This window comes from Vombatus ursinus, unplaced genomic scaffold (genome assembly GCF_900497805.2).
Source record: "Vombatus ursinus unplaced genomic scaffold, bare-nosed wombat genome assembly UNPS02014810.1, whole genome shotgun sequence".
Lineage (NCBI taxonomy): Eukaryota > Metazoa > Chordata > Mammalia > Diprotodontia > Vombatidae > Vombatus > Vombatus ursinus.
The window spans coordinates 11,358,610-11,384,359 of NW_020954588.1; the positions used below are offsets into that span (position 1 = coordinate 11,358,610).

The 25,750-nt window shown below is 36.7% G+C and overlaps 1 protein-coding gene across 2 annotated transcripts in view; it reads right to left on the reverse strand.

The window, feature by feature from the left end:
• PLOD2 (procollagen-lysine,2-oxoglutarate 5-dioxygenase 2) overlaps positions 1 to 25,750 on the reverse strand; it is a 101,017-nt gene that overhangs the window by 45,928 nt on the left and 29,339 nt on the right. For both annotated transcript variants that reach the window (XM_027876108.1, XM_027876107.1), the window contains exons 2-5: positions 23,072 to 23,163; positions 18,783 to 18,919; positions 3,870 to 4,033; positions 142 to 254 (exon numbers count right to left, since the gene is read on the reverse strand). In XM_027876108.1, the coding sequence (XP_027731909.1) occupies positions 142 to 254; positions 3,870 to 4,033; positions 18,783 to 18,919; positions 23,072 to 23,163 (506 nt within the window). The remainder of the gene's footprint in view (positions 1 to 141; positions 255 to 3,869; positions 4,034 to 18,782; positions 18,920 to 23,071; positions 23,164 to 25,750) is intronic.

Below are 25,750 nucleotides of genomic sequence, written 5' to 3' on the forward strand. Positions count from 1 at the left end.
ATGGTATCAATAGACTTCCAAACTATTAAAATAAAAAGAGTGATACCTTTTCAACTATTAAAGAAAATGTCCTAAGGCGGGGGGGGGGGAGGAAAGACTACAGTATCTGTAACTGACAGCAAAGCATAGGTCATTACTTACCCTTTTCAGTGGGTCAATATAAATTTTAGTGTAAAACAGTTGGTCATCATCATTATCTTGAAGGTTCCATTGCTGAACAATGCGGTTTATATAGGGTGCGTATCCAACAAATCCTGCAATGGGAAAGACAAGATGATCTTAGAACAAGTCTAAGCTTTTGTCTCTGAAACCCCTGTCCTGGGACCCACACTGTCCTGATTGGCCAATGCCTTCTACGGCCAGCATTATATTTGGCAGACCCAGCCATGCTTTCACTTCATACTCCAGACAGTTTCTCACTGCCCCCCCTTGAATTCATACTTTCAAATATGAAAATATAATGAAATCAATGGTACTACTGCTACAAGAAACAGTGCGTTAGTCTCATCTGTTATGTATCCGGTAACCATCACTATGACTTTTCAAACTAAGACACCATTCTGGACACCATTCCCCATTAGAATGAAAAGTGCTTCAAACATAGTATGTGCTAAATAAAATACTTTTGTAATATGATAACACAACTGTCTACCAGGGTTCACCCTTTTCCTACAATAGAAGGCAGGGTATTTTTTCCCAAAAAGGCCACAAAGTTGTCCCTGACATCTGATTGGCTGAGTCTCCCTAGCTGCCTCTGGTCATTTTGATTGGACTCCCTGGTCACCAAAGAGTATAAAAAGGCCCAATTACAAAAAGTCAGGGCTCTTCAAACTTGACAAATGTCCCAAAACCCCATGAGTCACCATACCCTACCCTGCTGATTAGTCTCACTTTCAAAGGGAGGTGAGGTAGCCTAGATTTTCAAACTATGTGCTGCAGTGTTCTTTATTGAGTATCTTTTTCTATGTTTCTATGCTATAGCTAACTAAAGCTACTTTAGTTAACTGTTAAAGGATTTACCTATGCCAACATCAAACCTGAACAGGGTACTGCACTAAGTCAGACCTGTCCATTACATACAGTTTACCAAACAATTCCAAAACACTGTATTAAGACTCATGGCACAAAAATGATCCACAGCACCAGGCAAACAGGATAAGCCTAGAAGACTGTTTTAAATAATTTCTATTCTTTTGTACATTCCTCCCAGTTTCTGGGAGGGGAATTTTACCTTTTTTTGGTGGAGGGAAGGGAGAGGAAAGGGAATGTGCAATTCTGGATCTGCACCTTTATTTGTTTAGGGTATTGTTTCAAAGGAAACTCTCTGTCATTTAAATAATCTTAGACCCTGAGAAGTTAAGTAACTTTTTTTCAGAATCACACAGACAGTATGTGTCATGAGTCAAGACCCGAACTTATGTTATTCTGAGTCTAAAGTCATCTCTCTATCCACTAGGCCACCTCTCTCTTTACCTATCATAGAATCATAGATTTGGTCTGGAAGTGACCTCACAGCCATCTAGTACACATCCCTCTCCCCTGCCCCTGTCATTTTACACAACCAAAAACTAAGATTAAGTGATTTGTTCACATCACACAGCTAGTGTCAGGGGTAGGATTTAAATTCAAATCCCCTGATTCAAGAGCCAGTATCTTTCCAATATGCCATGCTATTGGACAAGTATATTCCCTAAATTAATACCAGTGACTGAAATCTGATAGAATCAGACTAAGACCAATTGAGTTTGGGGTTTTTTTTCTAAAAAGTTTTTATTTTGTTGTTTAAAAAAGTCTCTCCTTGCTTCCCTTTCTGCAAAGGATTCAATGTTTCAGAAAGGAAGAAACACTAGCAGACTGATGCCAAAGATGTTCACATCAGTAAAAGGAATGTTGGATCGATGACTGGCTTTGAACATTCTGCCAGAGGTTTATGTCTGAGACATTGGTGTTTTTTTTTTCCTATACTTGATCTCACTGTTCCTGTGGCTGCTAACTCCTGCTTTGGCTCCATTTACTGCATCCAGACTCAAGAAGGGAAGTCTGAAGTTGGCCTGCTCTCCTTGTCCTTAATGGCAAAAACACAGTACCTGCCAGTAACATTTGTCTATAAAAGAAACCAATGCCAGAATCATCCCTCACCATGGTTCAAATCCTCTTCTGAGGCTATGAAACAAAGCTCCAGACAGTTACAAATGGAGACTAGGTTTGTTTCTGTGAAGTAAGATAATGAGGCTTCCCTTATTTTTCCTCAGTAGGAAGATGTATTCATCAAAATGCAAGAAAGCAGAGGGAAGAATTCTAAGACACTTTCCCTTCCTTTGAGAAAACACAGCAAAAAGGAAAAGGAAGAAAAAAGAAGAACCAGCTGTGTCTTTTACTAGGAAGCATGATCTTATAAACTTGACATAGCTCATGGAACAACAACTACTTTCTGTTCCTCTGACCAGTCATTGAAATAACAGGACAGAAAGTCTTTTTCCAAATTGTTTCCAGTATTTATAGGTGAGGCCAACATTCCTTTGGCTTTTTGGCCATGGAGCATATTACCAAGTTGATGCCTTCATAAAATGTCTCCTGCATCCTTTTCCTGACAAACTTTTTTCCTTATTTTGCTGTTTTCAAAAATGTATCCCTCTTCCACTGACTTGCAGTTACAGTCATGATGAGTGACAATTTAAGGTCTAAAAGGGATCTAGCGTCCATCTGTTCCACTATCACATATCCAACATGTAGATATCCAGCCTTTGTTTGAAGACTTTCAAGGTGGGTGAAACCCACACAGCTCTTGAGGCAGTCCATTCAACATTTACTTGGAACATTTGTGCCCATTTCTATAACAAAGGGAGAGCTCCCTACAATTCCTGCCAACCAATTGTCCATAACCGTAAGCTTCCAAGCAAAGTATCATTAAAGCCACAGAGATGTCACCAAGCAATCCCTCTATATAAAAGACAATCAACTAAACTGTTACCATATTCTTCAATTTATATCTCCAATATTTCCTCACTTCTACTTAAATGTATCAAATTTCCTCAAATTACATGATTAGAACAAATTATTTTATACAAATGTTAAAACATCTGCATCCAAAAAGGGGCTAGTTTACCCTTACCCTGTTTCTCACATATAAACCAGCTTCCCAGCTACAACCAAAACTTCCTCCTGAAATGACTATCAGGAATTGAAAGTCATGCCAAGTAACAGGGTAGCAACATCATGAAAATAAAAATATCTCGTACTGAAGGAAAAGTGAAAAGCAGTGAGGAGAAATTAAAAGAAACATTAAGGACATTTTTTTTGAAAAATCTTGGTTAATTTACAAAGGCAAATGATTATTTAAAAAAAAGGAAAGAAGGAAGAAAGGTAGAAAAGAGAATAAGAGGACTAATGGAGGAAGGGAAGGAGGGATGGAAGGAATAAGGAAATCCTAAATTTGACGACAAAGATAAAACTTCCTCAATAATACTAACCTTTTTATGAAATAAATCATAGTTAGATTTAGAATTGCAAAACAGTACTTATGCAATTTAGTTACTCATAAGAAGTCTGTTTGTTAGGGACTTTGAGATCATCCGCTCAAATGGCTTTTACATAAGAGAGAAATAAGGCACCAACATCAACTGCCTCGCTACTGCTAAGTATTGCCACAACAAAGGTTCAAACACAGATCTTTCGACTCATGATCCATGTCCTTTCTATTACCAAAGGTGCTTCAAACTGTCTTTTTTCTTCTAATTGAGAAAATAATTTCAACCTAGTTTCTCGTATTCCCCCTGTTCTCATATACAGAATCAAGTTACATGTCTACGGTACCTGAATTTTTATTTTTCATGAGTCTTTATGATTGAAATTGAATTACTGCCACCTACCTCCTGAGTTGAGGAAGCGTTTTCCAATGTGGACAATGGGATACTTGTCTGCCAGCCTTTTATCTGGCCATAATATTCCATCTGCTGAAAAGACCACTTTATGGTTGATCTTTTGGAACTTCCTCAATAGTTCTTCAGGGCCTCCAGCAAAGATGATGTCATAGCTATGGAAAAGGGAAAAAGAAAGTTAATACCCCTCATCCTATCTTAGCTTTAGGAACTGAGTGAGGATCACCTTTTGGAATTTTGATATTCTATAGGATGTCCCAAAAAATTTTTTAAGCTTTAATAGCACTAAGACTTTGAGGACACCCTGTATAAAGGAAAATATGTCCCAAAGCACATTGAACAAATTTTATATCACACAAATTCTGTGGATTCTATTAAATACTCTTTGTATCCTATCACATCTGAAACCAAGGATTACTTCAAAAGTCCGTGATCCTATCAATGTATGTATTTCTTCCTCCCACAATGCAAGTCACAAATCTTTCTGGTTCTTAGTAGAAAATTTTTTGTTTTGGGTTTTATTTTTTTTTCCTTCCTGAAGTACCCTGGACAAAGGAGTCCATAGCCTGCTGTCCAAGGAATAAACCTAACCACAATTATCTAGGCTGATCCTTGAAAAAACAGTGGCTGGGCCACATTCAAAACCTTTTAGGAGTAAGTGGATCTGCCAGAAAAAAATAAAAATAAAAGGTCTGGAATAGCTGCTGTGAGAAGCATGCTCCTCTGTCAGAGATGAATCAATGGATTACCATGCAGTAGGGAGAGCTCAGATGAGGTTAGATAACATGTAGTTTTAATATTCCTAGTCTCATGAGCTCCTCAGGCTAAATATTCAGCATCTGGAAGGTAGCAAAGTTGATAGGGTATGGTACGAATAGCCTAAAATCAGGAGACCGAAGTGTAGAAAACTGTACCTTGTGGAACTGGCTAACTACCTCATCTGGTTAACTAAAGACTGTGAATGGAGGAATGTGGCCAGAATAGAGATAGCAGAATAAGAGAATCAGGAAGGTTTAAGAGAACAACATTCACAGAGAGAAAGAAGCTAGAGGTTTAGGCAGAATAAAGCAGCCAGAAAGATGGAACTTCTTTCTGATTTCACCAAAAATCAAAGATACAGGGAAATATATACAAAATTGAGATATTAAGTTGCTGAACCAAGTTGACACAATAGATAGAGCAGTGGACCTGAAGTCATGAAGACCTGAGTTCAAAGTTGGCCTCAAACACTTACTAGCTCTGTGACCCTGAACAAGTCACTTAACCTGTGTATGCTCCAGTTTCCTCAATTGTAAATGAGGATAATAACCATACCTACTTCACAGGATTACTATGAGGACCAAATGAGATAGGACATTTAAAGTGCTTTAGCATGGTACCTGGCATGCATTAGGTACTACATAAATGCTAATTCCCTTCTCTTTTCCATGTTTTCTCACTTTATTCAGACAATAATTGTGTCTTTGTCTTTGTCTCTCTGTCACACACACACACACACACACACACACACCAACCAGAATGGTATAGTGGATAGAGAACTGGGCTCACAATCAGGAAGACTTAGCCATGTCTTATCTCTTACACATATTTACTGTGAGAACCTGCATAAGTCATTTAACTTCTCAGTGTCCCCCAAGCAAATACAGATCTGCACTGGGAAAATTAGTTTCTCAACCAAAGTTTCTCTCAGAAAGAATATCACAGATCTTGTTTAAAAAAAAAGTAATAATAAAACAGAGGATTCTGGAAAGATGGCAGAGTTGGTCAGAAAATTCCAAGCTCTCCAGATTTTACCCACAAACAAGACAAAATAGTGCTTTGGGAAAAATGTAGAGTGGTAAAAAATAAACAAGAGTTGGGGCATTAACAGTTGTCCTGGGACAACCAGAAAAGATCTGAAGAAAAATACCCCAGAACAAGAAGTAATTACAATGAGCTGCTACAAATTAAAAAAAGAAAAAGTAGGCAAAGGAGAAAGAACCCAACTATAGAAAGTTATTGTGGGAATAGAGAAGACCAGGATTCATCTTCAGAGGATGATATTAAGAGCCTCTTCTACCCCGAGGAGTAACATCAAATGGTCACCTGCCCAAAAAGAATTCATAGAAGAACTTTAAAAAGACTTTAAAAATCAAATAAGAGAGATTGAGGAACTTTTTTTTTTTTAATAAAAACAATCCAAGAAAAACTAGAATATTATGAAAAGAAAGTCAACCAACTGGAAAAGGAATTCCAGAATTTTAAGGAAGAAAATGACTCTTTGAAAATTAGAATTGGGCAAGGAGAAGCCAGAGAAGTTATAAGAAATCAAGAAATAATAAAATCAGGAAAAAATAAAATAATAAGAAATAAAAAATATAAGAGAATGTAAAACATCTCATCAGAAAAACAAATGATCTGGAGAACAGATCTAAGAATATGTATGTGCACATAAGTGGATGTATGCATATGTATATGTATGTATAAGTTTGTGTATATATGTGTGTGTATAAATAAATATAAATATAGCCACATTTAATTGTAGCCTTCTTGAAGTCAGGTAGGGGGGAGGGAAAAAGAACAAAGTAAAAAGTGCACAGCAGAGAACAAAAGAAATGGGTTAAAGAGAGAATGATACACACATGCATACATGTGTATATAATATATATAATATAATATATACATAGAGAGAGAGAAAGAGAAAGAGAGAGAGAAGGGTATAAAAGTCTTCTAAATTCAGAAAGAAATTAAAGGCTAAGAGGATAGGGAGTGGAGAGGGGACAAGGGAGAGATTTTTAGATCTGGGTTAAAGAGGTATATAATGAAATAAAGTTATAAAGAAATAAGAGAGTGAGGAAATAGGATAAGGGAAGTTATAGAAGGATGTCTAGATTAATAGGAATGGAATAAAGGGCTATAAAAGTCTTTTAAAGTCAGATAGAAACAAGAGGGTAAGGGAAAAGAGGGGGAGAAGATAAGGAAGGGATCTTTAGAGGGGGGTAGGTTAAGTAATAGGAGCACAAGGTAGCAGGTAAAAGGAAAATAGAGGATAAAGATAAAATAAAGTCAGAAGTAAAATTTATTAGGGAAAGAAAAGCAGCTGGAAAAGGACTGGGAAATCCTCCTTCAGAAAGAAGGGGAATTTGATCTGAGTCTTAAAGGAAGCCAAAAAGGGAAGGAAGAAGAGATGGGGAGGGAGGGAATTCCAGGAATGGGAGACAGCCGGTGTACTGGCTCTGAAACCAAAGATGGATGTTTGAGGAAGAGTAAGTCAGGGCTGCTGGATTGTGGCTTGTCACAGATCTTATTTTTAAGAGGTTCAACTCATGATATCTATGCCCCAGTGCATGGCATTTGTCCCTATTTAAATCATAAAGAACATCTCCACTGTTACTTTAAAAATCACTCTGTGCATATGTTTAAACCAAAGACCTATAATACTGAAAAAGTGTTGGGTTAAAGTGATAATATAACCTGACCATATAACTATGACCCCCCCCAAAAAAAATCAAACTCAAGTAACAAGTCTTCTAAAACCAATGGTTCTCATTTTAAACATTAAAGTCTGAGGTAGCTGGAGCCCAAAGCTATCCAAGTAGAACCAAAATTTCATTTACATTTTCCTTGGTTTTCTAGTCTAAAATGGAAAATGCATCATGTATACAAACCTTCCCTCCAAATCTGACCACAAAATGACATAAGGGTCAATATTTAAATTTCCCTTAATTCTTGAAAAAATGTGTTGGAAAGACTCTCAAGGGTTTCAGCCCAAACAAAACTCCTTGGTAGGAGTACATACTTAGAAATAACTGGGCTCATCAAATTCCCCAGGGGAACTACAAAAATGACCAAGTTCCTCAAAGTTTCTTCCAGGTTTAAACCTATGATCCTATGATCCATTGTTTATGCTGTTGGCTTGGAGGCGAAACACTCAGAAACTTGAATACAAAATAGAAAATGATGTAAGAATTGACTGGGAATGGCTTCACAAATCGATCCTATTTCTCTACTCTTGTTCTAGCTGTTCTCTTTAAATAAATAAAAGCATACTTGGTGATCCTGCTGAAAGCTTGTGCGTTCTAAGATTTCTCCATCCTTTCCAACTACCACCTCTTTCTCAATACAAATTGCTTATGAATATTGGAATATTGCTGTTGAAAATCCCACAGTTCTAGCAGTATTGGAGAACATGACACTAACGTGGAGTAGATGGACGAAAGGAGAGACTAGAGGAACAAGAAGAAGAATAAAAAACCACCGAGACAGAAATGGTTTATGAGTAAAGCAGCAGATTTCTAAAGCAAATGCTTCTAATCTCAAGCATTAAAGTCTAAAATATCTGGAGCACAAAAGATATTTAAGTAGCAGCAAAATTTCATTTGTCTTTCTTCGGTTTTTTAATCTAAATGGAAAATGCATCACATACACCACTCTAGCCTCCAAATCTGATCATAAAATGGTATATGGTACCATTTTTGCCCATCATATTCTGGTAGAGATGTGAGGTGCTTGTTAGACTATAGAAATTTTGGTTAAAAATTTGGAAATAGGGACAGCTAGGTGGCACAGAGGATAAAGCACCTGCCCTGGAATCATGAGGACCCGAGTTCAAATCCAGCCTCAGACCAAACACTTGACACTTACTGGCTGTATGATCTTGGGCAAATCACTTAACCCCAATTGCCTAGCCAAAAAAAAAAATGGGAGTAGACATTAACAGAAAATTGGCAAGTCAAAAATGCTACTTGGGATATAAATTATGAATATTACCTGTGCTTTCTTGAAAATTAAAATATTAAAGCTTTTAAAATCCTGTGAATTTAGAAGAATTTTTGGTATCCCCTTATTTTTAAAAACCTCATAAAGTATAGAGATGACACATTTATGCCAACTGACCTCATAAGAATCACCCTTTCAGTAATTCATCTCAGGAGAGTTCCCTAAAATCCTTTTAGTGATGTTAAACTTTGACAAAGGACCAGAGGTCTGTTTTTCTTGTTAAAGCAATTTTGGCTACTCAGAGTTACAAATAGCCAAATTCAACGACTAAAAATGCACAAACTGCATTCCCCAAAGAATCAAGTCTGTTTAAATATGGAGGGTGGGGGGACTTCCACTTCCTTAAACATTGCATTGCTATACACTGTGGAAATATCAGATTGCCAAGTTATGTGGCAAAGTTGAGGCCACCAGCAGGCATATCACAGTTTCATGTGTAACAAGGATACTAGTCCCCATTACTAACTGAAAGTCAAAGTATCACTAGGCTAGTGAAGGTGAAAACATACCAGACTCAATTTCTCCCTCTTCCTCCAATCCAATTATTTTCTAATACTTTCAGGATGAGGTCAATCAAAATGGTCATATTATCAGCTAAAATACAAAGCATTAATATCTAATAAAATGGAGGCTCCAAAGAATTGCTCACAGAGGCATAACACTTTAAAGTTTGCCTAGTGCCTTACTTATAACATCACCTTTGAGCTCGACAGCAGCCGTATAAGGTAGGTCAGGGGGAGGGGAAAAGGAGAAAAGAAAAAAAAACATTTAGTAAGCACCTACTATGTGCCAGGAACTGTGCCAAGCACTTTACAAATACTGTATTAAGTCATTTGATCCTCACAACAACCCCAGGAGGTGGGGGCTGTTATGATCCCCATTTTCCAGTTAAGGGAACTGAAGCAGACAGAGGTTAAGTGACTTGAGCAGGGTCACACAGCTAGTGAGTGTTTGAGGCCTGATTTTGAAGTCAGTTCTTCCCAGCACTATAACCACTGTGCCAACTAGCTGCATTGTTAACACCCATTTTACAGAGAAGGAAACTGAGGCCAAAAGAGGCTGTCTTGTCCCTATTCACAGATTTAGGAAGTTCCAGAGGCAGGCTTTGAAATGAGACCTTCCTGACTTCAAGTCCCATCTTTTATCTACCATAATAGCACTAAAACTATTGAATCTTTCTTTTAATTGCTTATATATATGGCATTTAAAGTGGGCAACACATTCAGACCCTAAAATATATTTTTAAGAAAATCACTTAATTCAGCTCATTCCTAGTCTGATGATCACTCAAATCTGTCATCTACAAAATGAGGGATTTGAACTCAGATTCTAAAGGTCCTTTCGAGTTCTAAGTCTATGACATTGTAGGTGCTTAATAAATGTTTATTGACTCTAATCCCACATATGACTAATCTAATAATCCTTCTCAAGTACAAAGAACTCTGATCGTACCATTTCCCATACTCAGAAACTTTTAAATATATCCTATTACTTAGTAAATTATGTGGTATTCAAAGTCAATCATCCCCAACACCTAACAAGTGCCTGATAATTACAGAAAACTGATATATAGAAAACTGGTCTGTGTGTGTGTGGGTGTGTGTGTGAGTGTGTGTGTGTGTAACTGTACTAAGGGACGTCAGAAATCATCTAGTTCAGTCTGTGCTCAAAGAGAGAACCCCTTTAAAACATCTACAACAATCAGTATCCTAGGTTCCACTCAAAGGCTTCCAGTGACTGGCAGCCTACCAGCTCCCAAGTGAACACATTTCACGTTTAAACTGCTTTGGATTTTAGGAAGCTTTCATTTTATACCAAGCTGGGATGTGCCTTTCTACAACATCCCTTCACTGGTCATTGTTATGTGTTATCTTTTCATTGGTAACAACATGATTCTGAAGCATCTACCATACTGGAGCTGGGCCTTGAAGTATAGATAAAATGTCTACATATGGAAGTCTGGAGGAGTTTGTGGGCAGGGCATTCCAAGCACGGGAATAGTGAGCAAAAGTACAGCACAGGGATGGTAAAGAATGAGAAATGTCTGGGGGGATGGTGAAGGCAGCTTGAAAAGAGATAGCAGAGAATCTTTAAAAGGACAAGGAGTTTGGGCCTACTTCTATCATAGAGGCAGCCAAGGGAAATTTGTAAAGAATGGAATAATGTGATCAGATCAATCATATATTAGAAAGATTAATAAGACAGCTGTGTATAGGATGGATTAGAGAGCTGAAGGCCTGTCATTGTTACTACAATAGTGTGGGTAAAGGATGCTGTAAAAGAACAGAGGAAAGAAACTTCTGACATAGAATCAACGAACCGCTTTCTAATTGGATTAATGGATAAGAGAGAAGACAAAGATGCCTGTGGTAAGAATGGGAGAATACTGGAGATAAACAGGAATAGAGAATTAAAGGGAAGAAAGAAGCTTGGGAGCATGATAATCAATATTCAATGAATGAAGAAAATGTTTTAAAACTTTAATAAAAATGGAGGGAGGGGAAGTAAAATCAGTCAAAGTAGATTAAATGATTTTCTAAGAATTTGAAAATATATAATATGTTATCAATTTTAAGAGCATATGTTATATCAAATTTCTTGGGATCAAGTCAATATTAGTCATTTGTGCAAGAAGACTTGAATAAAAGAAAGGAAAGAGGGAGGGAGGGAGGAAGGAAGGAAGGAAGGAAGGAAGGAAGGAAGGAAGGAAGGAAGGAAGGAAGGAAGGAAGGAAGGAAGGAAGGAAGGATGAACCTGTGACTGGAGTTGCCCAGTGGGGCAGCTATTACTGCTCACAGAGTTTTGATTTGTCCTTCATTCTCACTAACGAATAACTAGATTCAGACACACTTTTTGGTAATATCTCTTTGGCAGCGGGGGGAGAGTCCAATTAGGAAGCTATTGCAATGGTCCAGGCAAGATATGATGGGGACCAGATACAGAATGATGTCCTGTTAAGTGCAGTGAGGAGGATGGTTTATTTCCATTCTTTGCTCCAATTTCTGGCAAGTGATCAATAACTTTGTCCTTCCCCTCTTCTATAGGAAGTTTATCATAAACTTTTAGAGTTGAAAGAAACCTTAGTGATCATCTAATGCAGTCACAATCAATTCACATATACAAGACTGCACTACTATGTATTCATATTACATACACACAGAGAGCATTAAGTACATGGGGCAGAAGATCAGCACACAAGAACTATTTATTAGTATTCTACTTATTCTTAATCATTTCATACTTTTTTATACCTCACAAGATAAAGCAGACAGCAGAACAATGTGCCTAAAATACAATCAATCATTAGCCAGAACTTGAATGGAACAGTCTTTACTCCAAAAATAATAATAGATATCAGGGGCTAGAATGTGTTTTGTCTTGCCATCATACTAATATAATGAAATGTTGCCCATAACTAATGACTAGGTTCTTTGTGTGTGTGTGCTTAATATGCTGTCTTTGTCAGTAAGAAAAAGTCTACTTTCCTTAGCTAAAATTATAGACGTTTCAACAGAAAATTATTGCTTTCAGAATTCTTTCACTCTCTATCACCCATTTAACCTTTAACAAGACAGATGTCTCAGTGACAATGTGAATAATAGTAGACAAAATCTAGTTTTACAGGTGAGAAGTTAGTAGAGAGGGAGCAAATGTTAAGTTCTTTTTAACTGTACAGTTGTTTTTATAATTTTGTCTTTTTTTTTATTTCTGGTCTATGATTTCATGAGTCAATTTAAGAAATTTCCAGTGAGAAATCTACCTCTACTGATGTTAATCAGCAATTTTCTGCAAGTCATGATCTTAACATGTTAACAGGATCACAATTCCAGAACTGGAAGTGCCCTCAGTGGTCATCTGGTCCAACCTCCTCGTTTGTAAAATGAACCAATGTCCAGAAGGTTAAGTGATCTGCTCAAAGTCACAAAACTGAGCTGGGATTTGAATTCTAGTTCAACACTCTTTCCATGGCCTAATAATGCTTGTCTTAAATTGCCTAGGACACTTAGAAATTAGTGACTGGCCTAGGGTCACATAGTCAATAAATGTCAAAGACTGGATTTCAGCCTAAGTCTTCCTGACTCCAAGGTCAATTCCCTATCAATCATACCACACCGGCTTTTACCTGTACAGTACTGCAGATAAATAGCACTGCTTATCACCACTACTGAAGAGATACGTAAAACCCATATACTATAAATTTTCATTACTAGACATCCAGAAACATTAAACAGCATGTTTATTTAAAAGAAAGGCTAAATGACTCTATGTGAAGAATTACCTAAGCTCTCAAGGTTAGTCTATTTGTCTTCAAGAGAGATTAATAACTTTTTTTAAAAAAAATCTTTAGCTTTTTAGAATTTACAGAATTTATGCACTAAAAATGTGATTCATTAACTTAACAATTTCAGCTAAATAGTAGTTTATGTGATGCCCAGAAAGAGATAAATATTGGCTGACATAGCTAAGAAACCAGAAACAATGCTATCATGGCACTCCCAAAGCAAGAAATGCTTTATTACTCTAAAGGATGTAGCTTTGGAAAATTTCAACACTTTCTTACCTTTAAAAGTCATTTTTACAACTTCCAAGGAAAAATAAAATCAAAACCATCTTCATGGTTTCTGACATCTTCCAAGCAGTCATAGAAATACCAGTGGGTTTTTTTTTCCCTTTTGCAACCACTGCTTTGTATTATGTGATCTCATAAATTAATAATATGCTGCCAAAACTGAACTACTAAAGGAATTTATTTGAGTTACTAAGATTATCTCTCCCTCCCCAGCTCAGCCAGAAATGTTGTTTCAGACTAATCCTGGGAGCCCATAAAGACTGCAAATTTAGAAGATTGTTGACTATTTTCACATAAATACTGTAATATACCCAAAGTTCTATGACTTAATTGCAGTAAGTATTTCCACTACTGACCTAAAATAAAATTCAGTCATCATGAGTTGGCATGGCCACAAATTCTGTCACCTGGTGGCCAGCCTTCTGACGATGAGTTCCTTCAAATTTAGTTAAGTTTGTACATTGCCAGGTCCACAAAACCAAAAATGCAGATGTTCCTCGCTTTAATATCTTCTTTAAAAGACAGATTTAAAGGCAAATCGTATTTTCTGATTAAATTTTAGAGGTATTTTATCTCCATTTCTTATAGTTTTTTAATTCACAATAGTTTCCAATTTTCAATTTAAAATTTCTTTGCCCTAGGCATCACTGTCAAGTACCTAATGATCTGTCACAAATACTTACACAGATTCAGATTCTTAAGAGCTGGTAGGGTCCTTCCTAGACATCAGTCTGGTCTAAATGTTTATTTTACAGATAAAGAATCCGAGACCCAGAGAGGCTAAGTAACTTCCCCAAGCTTGAACAGTTGATTAATTAGTGACAAAGCTAGGATTTGAACCCAAGTCTCCTGATTCCTCATCCAGAGTTTTTCTCACTATTCCTGGTTGTCTCATTTGTGTCTGTGTATAGTACATGCACTTACATAACACGTACATATATGTGTGTATCTAAGGTCATGTGTCACTCAACAAATATTTCTAAGGACTTACTATGTGCCAGGCACAGTGCTAAGCACTGGATGTACAAAGAAAGGCAAAAATTATAAGTGGTAATAGTCACTACACAAAGGAATCTATCAAAGATGATTTTGTAAATAAAACATTTTTTTAAATCACTTCCCATTTTTCAATTACAAAATTCCAATTATTTATCTTAGTTTCTTTAAATGGAACACACCAGTATTTGAATAAAAAGGATTATTTTTCAGGACTCTATTTAAATTGACTGCCTATATTCTAACTAAATTTAAATTCTAATATATATTCTATGTTTCTAACTTTTTGGAAAGTTTCTTTGTAAAGCTCAAAAATAACGGTATACAGGATTAGATTCTTAAAATCTAGCCAATAGCTTACTAATGTCTTTGTCTTTGGCTGAACAAAAGGTATATAATAAAACATACACTAATAACAATAGCAATGTAATAACACTGTTTTAATTGCTAGATAGCTTTAGTTCAGGAAAATCCCACATTTTTGTGTCTAATTGTAGAATATACACTCCTCAGAAAAATCTCCTTAGTACATCAAGTATACATAGGCATGGTGAAATAGTCATTTTGCTAACAGGATGAATTAAAGATATAATTTATTCCCTCTCTTATGCATATCATCATTTTGGAAAAAAATGCCTACTATATGTATATACCAGTCTCAGAAAGAATGCTGAGCTGGTATGGGTAGAATCATACATACAGTCTTCAAACTCAATCAAACCAGGTTATCAATAAGGAGAGCTGTTGCATCATAATTTCATGTAATACTTTGTAACATGAAAGTCTCATATACCTCGATTCTGTGTCTCACTGAATCTATGCCTTCTATGAACAAATACCAATTACCAGTGTATGGTCACCAACACACACTTCTTGAGCAGATCTTTCATACTATGAGCTCTCTGGTGCTGCCTACATCATGTGATTTCAAAATTCCCCTAAGTCAGAAAATATTTACGTTAACTATTCTCCTATCTGTATGATTCTGGGACAATCACATAACCTTCCAATACCCTGAGTAGTAATCTAAAATTCTTAAGTTAGAGCTGCTTTGAAGTGAGGGAGAAGATTTTGGCATCAGATGTCCCCTAGATGGATAAAATCAGAGCCAGAACAAAATAAAATGCACCTCACACATGCTGTTGTACATTGCTAAACTGCAATACACATGCAACCTAGAAGAGAACAAGCATTTGACCAAGCCTGAGGACAACTTAAAATCCAAACCTCAGTTCACCAAACTTAGAGGCTTCATGTTGCTATATAGATCTGGACCCTGAGGAAATCATAGAACTTTGGACATACTGAAGTATGTATATGAATATAATCCAGAACCTTCTAATATCCAGTATTCCTGGCCTCCCAGGATTGGACTGAAACATTTCCAATGGAGAAATGGAGAAATACACTTAAATTGCTCATGTTAACTAATATTTCAGTTCAGTCTTGATAATATGATTTACTTTATGTGCTCATATAATACAAAGGAGTGGTTTCAAGAGGAAACATTGGCATTTCTATAGTGATCTGGTAAGATACATTCAGCGTAGACTACAACAAGTATTTGACAAAGTGTGAGGACACTCTTAAAACACAAACTAGCTGTCGCCAAACTTACAAGGTTCGTGCTATGGTAGAATAATGGCCCCCTCTTTTTTCTTTAAAAATCATTTCAGGCGAGATATATTTTATAATTAAGCTGTATACAACAGCATATGGATGATATACATTCTGAGGGATCTGGATCAACCAATCAATCATCAATCAATTGGTAAGACTTAGTATGCAACTACTATGTGCCAGGTGCCGTTCTAGGTGCTAGGGATAGAAATACAAATAATGAAACAATCCCTAATCTGATTGGGAGTTTGCAATCTAACAGGCAGTTGTGTGTGAGGGGGTGTGCATGTGCATGTGTGTGTGTATGTATGTGTGCATGTGAATTTGTATACACACAAACTCTCTAATAACAAGTAGCATTTATATAGTGTTTTACAGGTTTTTCAAAGTGTTGTACATGTTATCTCATTTGATCTTTACAATAACCCTATGAGGTAGGCACTAGTATGATTCTCATTTTACACATGAGTAAACTGAGGAAAAAGAGAGGTTAAAAGGCTTGTCCAGGATCATAGAACTAGTAAGTGACCAAGGCAGATTTAAACTCAGGTCTTCCAGATTCCAAGTCCAACACTCTTTCCACTGCACTATCAAGTTGCCTATACACACACACACACACACACACACACAGAATAAACACAAGATAGTTTGGGAAGAAAAATGTCAATGGTAGGGGGTGAATCAAGAAAGGCTCCCTGTAAAAGATGGTGCTTATGCTGCAGCTTGAAAGAAGAGAATTACCGTACAAGGCAGAGATGAGGAGGGAGGACATTCCATGCATAGCAGACAGCTAATGAAAAGTCTCAAAGACAGGCGATGGAGCGTCAAGTGTGAGGAACAGAGAGAAGGCCATTCTAGCTAGATCACGGAGAGCTGGAGGCTAAGTAAATATACAGTACTGAGTCTCTGATTTCAATATTTCTAATATGGAAACTCCCTCCTACAATTCAGATCAGTAACTTTTCTGTCAACTTCCTATCTTAAGAGAGCTGCCTATAGCACTAAGAAATTAAACCATATGCTCAAGGCCACAAAGATAATATATACCAGGGGCTGTACCTGAATACTGCTTGTCTTATCTCCAAGGTCAAACCATCATCTACTCTAGAGACTTTGCTAGCTCTCGATGTATATCTACATATAAATGTATTCACACATCTGCTTCATATACAGCATATATAGGGCACACATATTCAAAGACTCCATTATAAAAAAGTTGGACCACACAACTTCTTTTGTGAATTGGTTATCTGGAGCTCAGAAAGAATCTCTCCTCACAAAGAATGTTATAAAGTGTTTCCCAGGCTCACTCACAGTCCTGCTGAAATGCCATAGAGTGACAATGAAAAAATATGCATAAAATAACACAGTGTTTGATGTACCAGTGACTCAGTGTTTTAAAAATTGATTAAATGAGAAATACCTATTCATGTAGCTTGAATTTTTATTAAAAATTATTTAAAAAGATTGATTTACTCAGTTCAAGACAGGGAAAGGAAGCATAAACGTGTAGAAACTCTGAAAGGGACTTTCGGTGACTTTTAGTGTCTTAAAAGATTGATGACACCAGTTCTTTATTATGTCCAATTTCACTTCAAAATGCAAGATATTCTTTTTCTCTAAATCATATTCTGAGCACTTTTATTGTGGAAAGCAGCTGGGGTTAGGTGGGGAACCTACAGCCACATGGGGCCCTCTAGGTCCTCAAGCCAGGCCTTTTGACTGAATCCAAACTTCACAGAACAAATCTCCTTAAAAGGATTTGTTCTGTGAAATTTGGACTCCATCAAAAGACCACACCCAAAGACCTAGAAGGTCACAATGTCGCCTCAAGGCCACAGGTTCCCCACCCCTGGTGGAGGTTCATAAGTGCCAGGAGCAGTGGAGGGAGAAAGGATGCAGTTTCTGAAATAATAGGTTAACAACTGAATAAGAGGAAGAAAGAAGAGAGAAATGCATATATACTCATATATGCATAGTTTTCTATACACTCCTAAGGCATACATGGTATATGCACATATCACATAGGTATATATATATATATATATGCATATATATACTCATCTATATATGCATATTTACATATGTATGTATGCATATATACATATATGCATTTATACATATATTCATATATCCTCTTCAATCACTTACTGTCTCTGATGTCTGTCTCTCTCTCCTCTCTCTCTTTCTCTCTCTCTCTCTCTCTCTCTCTCTATATATATATATACATATATACATATATATATACACACATATATTCATGTATACTCTTTAATACTCTTCTCATACATACTCACATGTACATATAATACATGTCATTCAGGCTGCCTGGGACAGAATTATTTAAGCTCTGAGCAATGAATAGAGGAAAAGCAGGTTTGCAGAATCCCAAGAAAAAAGGAGGAGGTAGGGAATAGTTCTTGCACTGGCCCCCAGACGGCGCGATTAGCTAGTGCATAACTGCATTTTTGCCTTACAGACCATAGGAAAGATAAGAGAGGGTCACAGAGTGAGACCAGGTGATGGTAACCTGCAGAGTACCATTTCTCTCCTTCCATAAGTACATAGATATACTTCCCTGTGCTCCAGCTTGTATTTTCAATTTTCTTTTAATAAGATCTGGTTGTTTTCAGGTGTGAATGGTATAGATTATCAGTTAAGACTAATACCACATGTATTCAACAATAGCAGAGAAGCCTCCAGAGATCTTAGCTACATCTCTGAAGCAAAACGAGAAAAGACATTTGAAATAACATCACTTCATACAATGTCTCATCAGGAGGCTCCTGTCACACTTTACCTCCATGATGGGCCAGAGTAAACGTTTTATTTTAAACTGCTAAGATAACAATTCAAAACAAATACTACCAGAATATAAATTAGCAACATCTTGCTATCTCCTCACATCTTATGAGTACGTTGCAAAGTAAGAAGGGTGAAAATAACAGAGATTTTCCTACCATTGAGTAAAGAACACAACCAAATCTTCTTGGTCAGCATAACTTCCCATGGCTTCTTTCAGTAATCTCACTTTCTGGCCTCCACCAATACTGTTTGCCTTGTCCCCACCTCTCCATTCTTCTCCTTTACCAAGGACCTGTGAACAAAATCAACATGACTGCTGAACTACAATCAAAAAAAGAAAAAAAAATTTGTAAAAGAAACTCATTATGTATAATCAATAATCTTAGTAAAAAGAAACAAAGAAATTTCTATTCCTTGACATCAATCTTTGAAGTCTTACTATAAAAAAGACATTTCCATTTAAATATTAGTACATTAATAAAATATTGTAATGTAATTAAGTATGTAATAATTACAAAAAAGAATAATGAAGGTAAAGTAAAGGATATAGAAATGTCTGGGAATGCATTCATGATTTCTAAATGGGGTGGGGAAAACAGAACCAAAAGCCTGGAGCAGATATATTATGACAATCTAAGAAGAAAAGTGAATGAGGATGAATGGAAAAAATGAAGAATCTTGCTAAGAATACAGAAGAAATGACTGAAAAAATTCTTAGGATCTTCTGACTATTTCAATTAATATTTACCAAGCCAAATTTAGTTGACTATATTGATTGATTTATTTTAAAATATAACATTTAATTTTTAAAGAACATTCCCAAAAACATTTGGAGGAAAAAATAGAACTTTTAAAAGTGAAAAGAAATAAAGGTTATTTTCTACCATAGATAGACATTAGTATAGATTGTGTAAAAAAGAAAATATAAAAATAAAAAAAAAAAACTTTGACCATACTTTCTTCAATTAGGTAAAGAATCTGGATAAAAGCAAAGCAACTTTTAGGCCTTAAGCTATTTTCCTGCTGCCCTAAAATGGATTGTTCAGGTTATAATTGAGGTTATCAAACAAAATTCCACCCTTCTCCCTTTATAAATCTTAACCACAGCCTTCTACAACCTTCAAAAGCTTAGCGAAATTTTATTGTCTCGAGGGAATTGCTTGGCCAAGAGGAGTCAACACTTCCTGCTGGCTCTGTCTGTCCCCAGCTTCATTAATTGACTAGATTTCTGCTTTAGAAGAGAAAGTACAGCTGCCACAAAGGGAAGGAATAAGCCCCCAAATGGACTGATCAAGGGGAAAAGGAAAAAGAAAATCCCCCAAGTTCAACCTAAACTGGCTAATATTTTTTAATGGAAATGGGGACAGAAAGCCTTTTATTTGTTAATTTATCTTCCCAAGTGCCATGTTTTATACAATGGATGATTAATAAATAGTTGGTGAGTGAACCAGTGAATAGATCCTAGGAAATGATGGGGAAATAAACAAAATGCACCATAACTAGAGCAATAAAGGAACAAAGGTTCTCTCAGCCTCTAGCTTTGGTGGATGTCTGGCCATCCTCTAACTTGCAGTTAACCTACAGGGTTGCTTTTCTTCACCTTCACTTCAATAATGTTTATAGTATACGCTGCTGAATAAATCCTCAATATATAGCCCCGGGTGAATATTAGCACCACTGCCAAGTCTGCTGGAATCTTTGAGCCCCCCAAATCCCCTCTCTTTGACTTATTCCTTTGTACTTACCTACTCTCCCCATGTAGTGACCCCCATTTAATTCTGGGAAGCAACAGAATACAATGGAAAAAAGCGACTAATTGGGAGTCAGAAAAACAAGCTCAATTCCCAGATCAGTCATTTAGGAACTATAGGAACTGAAGCAAGTCCCTCAACTTTTCAGGGATTGTGGTATTGTGGTGGATAGAGCACCAGACCCGGAGTCAGGAAGACCCAAGTTCAAATCCAGGTTCAGACACTTACTAGCTGTGTCACCCTGGGGAAATCACCTTACCCTGCCTGCCTCAGTTTCCTCATCTGTAAAATCAGCTGGAGAAGGAAATGGCAACCAATCCAGTATCTTTGCCAAGAAAACCCCAAATGGGGTCATGAAGAGTTGGACACAATTGTACAACAACAAAAATAAAGAAGATCTCTAAAGGTCCCTTGCATCTCTAATCTATGCTTCTAAGTTAATGGAATAAGTAGAAGCAGAATCTAGGTTTCCTGAATCCTAAAATGGTGCGCTTTTTACTAGACCACACTTTCCCCAGCTCATATCAGTAGCATCAATTATCCAACTAGTTGTATTGGATTATTTGGAATGCTGAAAGCATCTCCCAAAAGACCCAGTTGTAAAATGATTAGCAGACTAGCTTACAAATGTCTGTCTACTTAGTTCACAGTTTAGCTAAAATACTGTATAACCCAAGGGAAAATATGACTCCGACCTAATTCAGCATTGGGAAACACACAAAGCAGACAAATTGTTAAAAAAAAAAAAGAAAGAAAGAAAGAAAAGATGCAAAGTGCAAGTTCAAGGTGGGTGGGTTATTGAGTGACATTTTTGTGCTAAAAAGTTTGTACTGTTAAAATGAACCAGCTTAGGAGGGGAAACCACAGCTATGGGAAGGAAGGGGATCCTGAGAGTCTAAATCATCAGCTTTGGAGAACCCACATTGTTAGTTTAAGAGAACTGAGGAAATTTGGGGCAAAAAAATGTAAAAATAATGTCCATTTCCATGAGGTATGGGCCCTAAACTTTTGCAAATACTTGCTTTAGTCTAGAGAGAATGTATCACTTTATAAGTGGGAAGTACATAACTATAATCTGTGTATGTGTAAAAATATTTTGTTCAGGCATTTCAGCTGTGTCCAACTCTTCATAACCCCACTTAGGATCTTCTTTGCCATTTCTTTCTTCAGCTCATTTTACATATGAAGAAACTGAGGCAAAGAGGGTTAAGTGACTTGCCCAAGGTCACATAACTATTAAGTGTCAGAGGCTGGATTTGAATTCAGGTCTTCCTGACTCCAAGCACAGCACTCTATTCACTGTGCCACCTAGCTGTCCTGCACCCCTCAGCTACCCAATAAATATGCATACAGACATGTGGAGAGGCAAAGGCACATAGTGGAGAGAAAACTTGCTTCAAAGGCAGTAAGACCTGGGTTCAAGTCCTGTCTTTGTTGTTGTCTGTCCTTCGTTCTCAAGGAGGACCATGATAAGGGAGGTGATGCCATGACAAGCAAGTGAATTGGACTTAAGTGAGGTGGGGCTGGCTGCGCAAAGTCACCAGCCTCATGTGTCTTTAATACATACTGGTCATATGACCCTGGATAAATCACTTAAATTCCAAGAGCCTGAAGCAGCTCTCTCTAAGACTCTAAACTGCAGAGAAAGCGATGACCTGCATTTGTGGAAGGAGTTTCCCTAATCTAGGAGTTCCCTATACCAGTAAAATTATAGGTTCAGTTCCTATCAGTCCTATATACATATACATATACACATACACACACACACATATACACACACACATATACACATGAGTCTTATACATATACATACATCTAAAGGCATGGCTCCCCACAAGTGACTTTTTAAAACCCATTCACTACAAAATTATAACAAGACCTTAAAAATACAGTAATATCAAAGGCATAATTCCCCTTACAATTATGTTCTTAATTCTAAACCATATTCAATAGCCAATAAACATCTCAGGTGGGTGACAGAGTAGAGTACTGGCCCTGCAGTTAGGAGAACTTGAGGTCAAATCCAGCCTCAGACACTTACTAGCTGTGTGATCCTGGGCAAGTCACTTAACGTTGTTTGCCTCAGTTTCCTCAACTGTCAAATGAGCTGGAGAGGGAAATGGCAAACCACTCCAGTATCTCTGCCAAGAAAACTTCAAATAAATAGGGTCATGGAGAGTTGGACACGACTGAAACTACTTAACAAAAATGTGCCAGACACTATGCTAAGTGCTGGGGATACAAATAAAGACAGTTCCAGCCCTCAAGGAACTTACAGTCCAATGGCAGAAGACAACATTACAAAAGAAAGCTGACAAAGAGAGGAGAGAGGCAGGTTGATGTCAAAGAAACCCCAAATGAGCACAGCAACATCGAGGAAAGGCACTGTTGAACAAAGAAGAACTGGAAATCCCTGCAGGTATGAGAAATGATTGCAAATAAAACCTCCAAATGCCAAAGCCCTAATTTCTAATCTTAAACCAAAATGTTAAAATCAATGAATAATTATTAAGCTGTTAGTGTGCACAAGATTCTACTAGGTGCCTCAAGATGATTTTTTAAAGATTATACATTAACCAATAACAACTAATGTTTGATTGTTTTCTTTGGGTCCCACTTATTTTTATCTTAGAAAAATTTACACAAGGCATGGTTTTCCAACGTTTCTCATAAATTTAAAGGAGATACATTACCTTCACAGTATAATTGAAGTACTTGGCTGTTTGCATAAATCGATGATATCCATCGGTTTCTTTGGTTGCTACAGTTATGACTAATAATTTATCTGCAAATATAAAAGAAAACATCATCAGAAGGGGTACTGAGCTGCTAAACTACATGCATTCATTTCACTGTTTATTACAAACAACTATAGATCACACTGGAGTCATCAAAGGGCCATGGATTATGAATCAGACTAGGGCAAAGATCAGTCTTAAACTGGAAAATGTGTTGTGAACAAAATGTTAATTGTAAATAACAGTTTAATTTAATTTTGCTACTTTGGCAAAATACGTACTTTAATTTTTAATAGGAGATAAGATTAAGGGGGGGAAATTGTGACATCAGTGAACTTCAAGTGAAAAGTCTTCTGAGTTATAGTGCAGTCCACACACCAGTCACTCTAAGAACTGAACCTGTCACCAACACCGGACAGCAACTAAGCCATCAGGAACTTGTCTGCCTAAGCATGAGACATAAAACGTACATCACTTGGAGCCTGGTGTGTGCCCAATGCAAATTCCCTCTGTTAACACTGACATGCTATGAAAATATTTAAGTAATTGTCATACTATAAATTAACTATATTTCTATTATGAAACTGTCACATAATACTCCTTATTCCCCAATCTTATGTTGCCCCTTCCTCTTGCCTCTGTGTCTTTTTGTACACTTTCCTATTCCAGAAACAAAACCCCTCCTGCCATTCCCTGTCATCTCTACCTATTGACATTCTTCCATTCTTCTAATTCCTCCTTCTTCCCACCAACTCATCTATTTACTGTTCCCTGAAGTCAGTAATGTTTCTTGCCTCCATGATTTTGATTGGCTCTCTTTGATGCCTAAAATGCCCTTCCTCTTCACTCATCCTCTTAGAATCCCAAGCTTCTTTCCAGGCTCAACTCCCTTTTTATCTATTAAAAGAACCCTTTAGTGACTTTTCCACTTGTTGGTGTTCTCACCCTCCTCAAATTATATTAGATTTAATCACTTATGAATGAGTTATATCCTTTACAAAGTAAGAGTCTTGAGGAAATGGATCATTTTTAGCAAAGCGCCATGCATACAACAGGCGCTTAAGAAATAGTTTGTGAAGTAAATGAATGAAACTAAGGACAAGAATGACCATATCAGCTTGGGGCCAAAGGAATTGAGGAATGATCCATATATAGATGCCCAAATCCAAATGTTACAAATGTATGTGTGTATGTATGTATGTATGTATGTATGCATTTTGTATGGAAAGACTATAGCTTGTGATGATCTGTAAGCCACCTGTACCCTAGGAGTTAAAGATTAAGTCATTAATGGGTTAAGATCTAGATTGGTAGAAGGGGTTTCCATACCTAAAATCACAGATCGATTTAATTCCCCAAACCATATGTATCCATACATACACTTATAGAACTGTAACTTAACCATGTCCCTTGGCCCATTAGCACCAGGAGAAATAACCCAATGATACTACCTGTATTCTCCCTTATCTGAATTCACCCCAGGTTCAAGAATTCCTAATTACTCCATACATAAATACACACACACACACACACACACACACACATATCTTAACCCACAAGAGATCTGTGATTTTGTCAGTATAGAGAACTCTCCAGAAGCACCATCTTCATCTCTTCACCAAGGTGTATCCAAAGAGCATATCAATGAATGATTTGAAGTGTGAGTCCTAGGGAGTTGTCTGAGACACAGACAGTGAATTCCCCAGTTTATACACCTATGTTAAGTGTGACAGGAACATCTGACCAATATCTTCTTGGTTCCAAGTCCAAGAGTCTATCCATTAAGGTATACTGTCTTTTATCTATATACACACAAATTTTAACAATAATACTACATCCACTTTAAAACAGATTTTGCTATTTGGTCTCTCATATACACTGAAGGAATAAGAAAATAAAAGTTACTCAGACGTGCAAATAATACTAATAGAATATGACAAAAACAGGTTCCCTCCAAAATATGATTACTATATTTTCCACTCAAAATTTCAGTGGAAATCAGTATTTTTCCATTGAACCATTTCAGAGAAGTGCACATTAAAAAAAAAAACTCAAAAGAAAATTTATGTTTTCTTCATATATTCATGGTCAAGCCCAAGAGAAATATTCTGGAGTAATATTTTCATATGATCATTACTCTAAAATAATGCAATTCAAAACTTTGTTGAATTTAATGAGTAATAATTGATTTTTCTTCATAAATTATAAATTTCAGGAGGAATAAAACCATATTTTCTCTAGCAAAAGTAGCATACTGTTTTGATTGGAAAGTCTGGCACTGAAAACTTCCACCCTGTAAATACAGATTATATTTCAGAGCTAGATGAATCTCTTATTGAAAATTACCTATATCTTGGGAATTAGCTGTAACCACAGACATTGAGTAGACACATTTTTACACCTACCACTTGCAGTATAAGTTTGACGTTAAAGATTTCATCATAACTAAGAGATATAATAATGTTGGCTAGACAATGTTACCCAGTCGAATGACTCAGAAGGCAAAGAAAAAAAAACTGTTACTCTGACAGAGTGTCTAGAATTCTACTGCAATTAGGGGTCTTGCTCTTTTTTTGTAAACCAATAGACATGATTCTTAGGGGAAAAAAACAAGCATTTTTATGAAGGCTATTA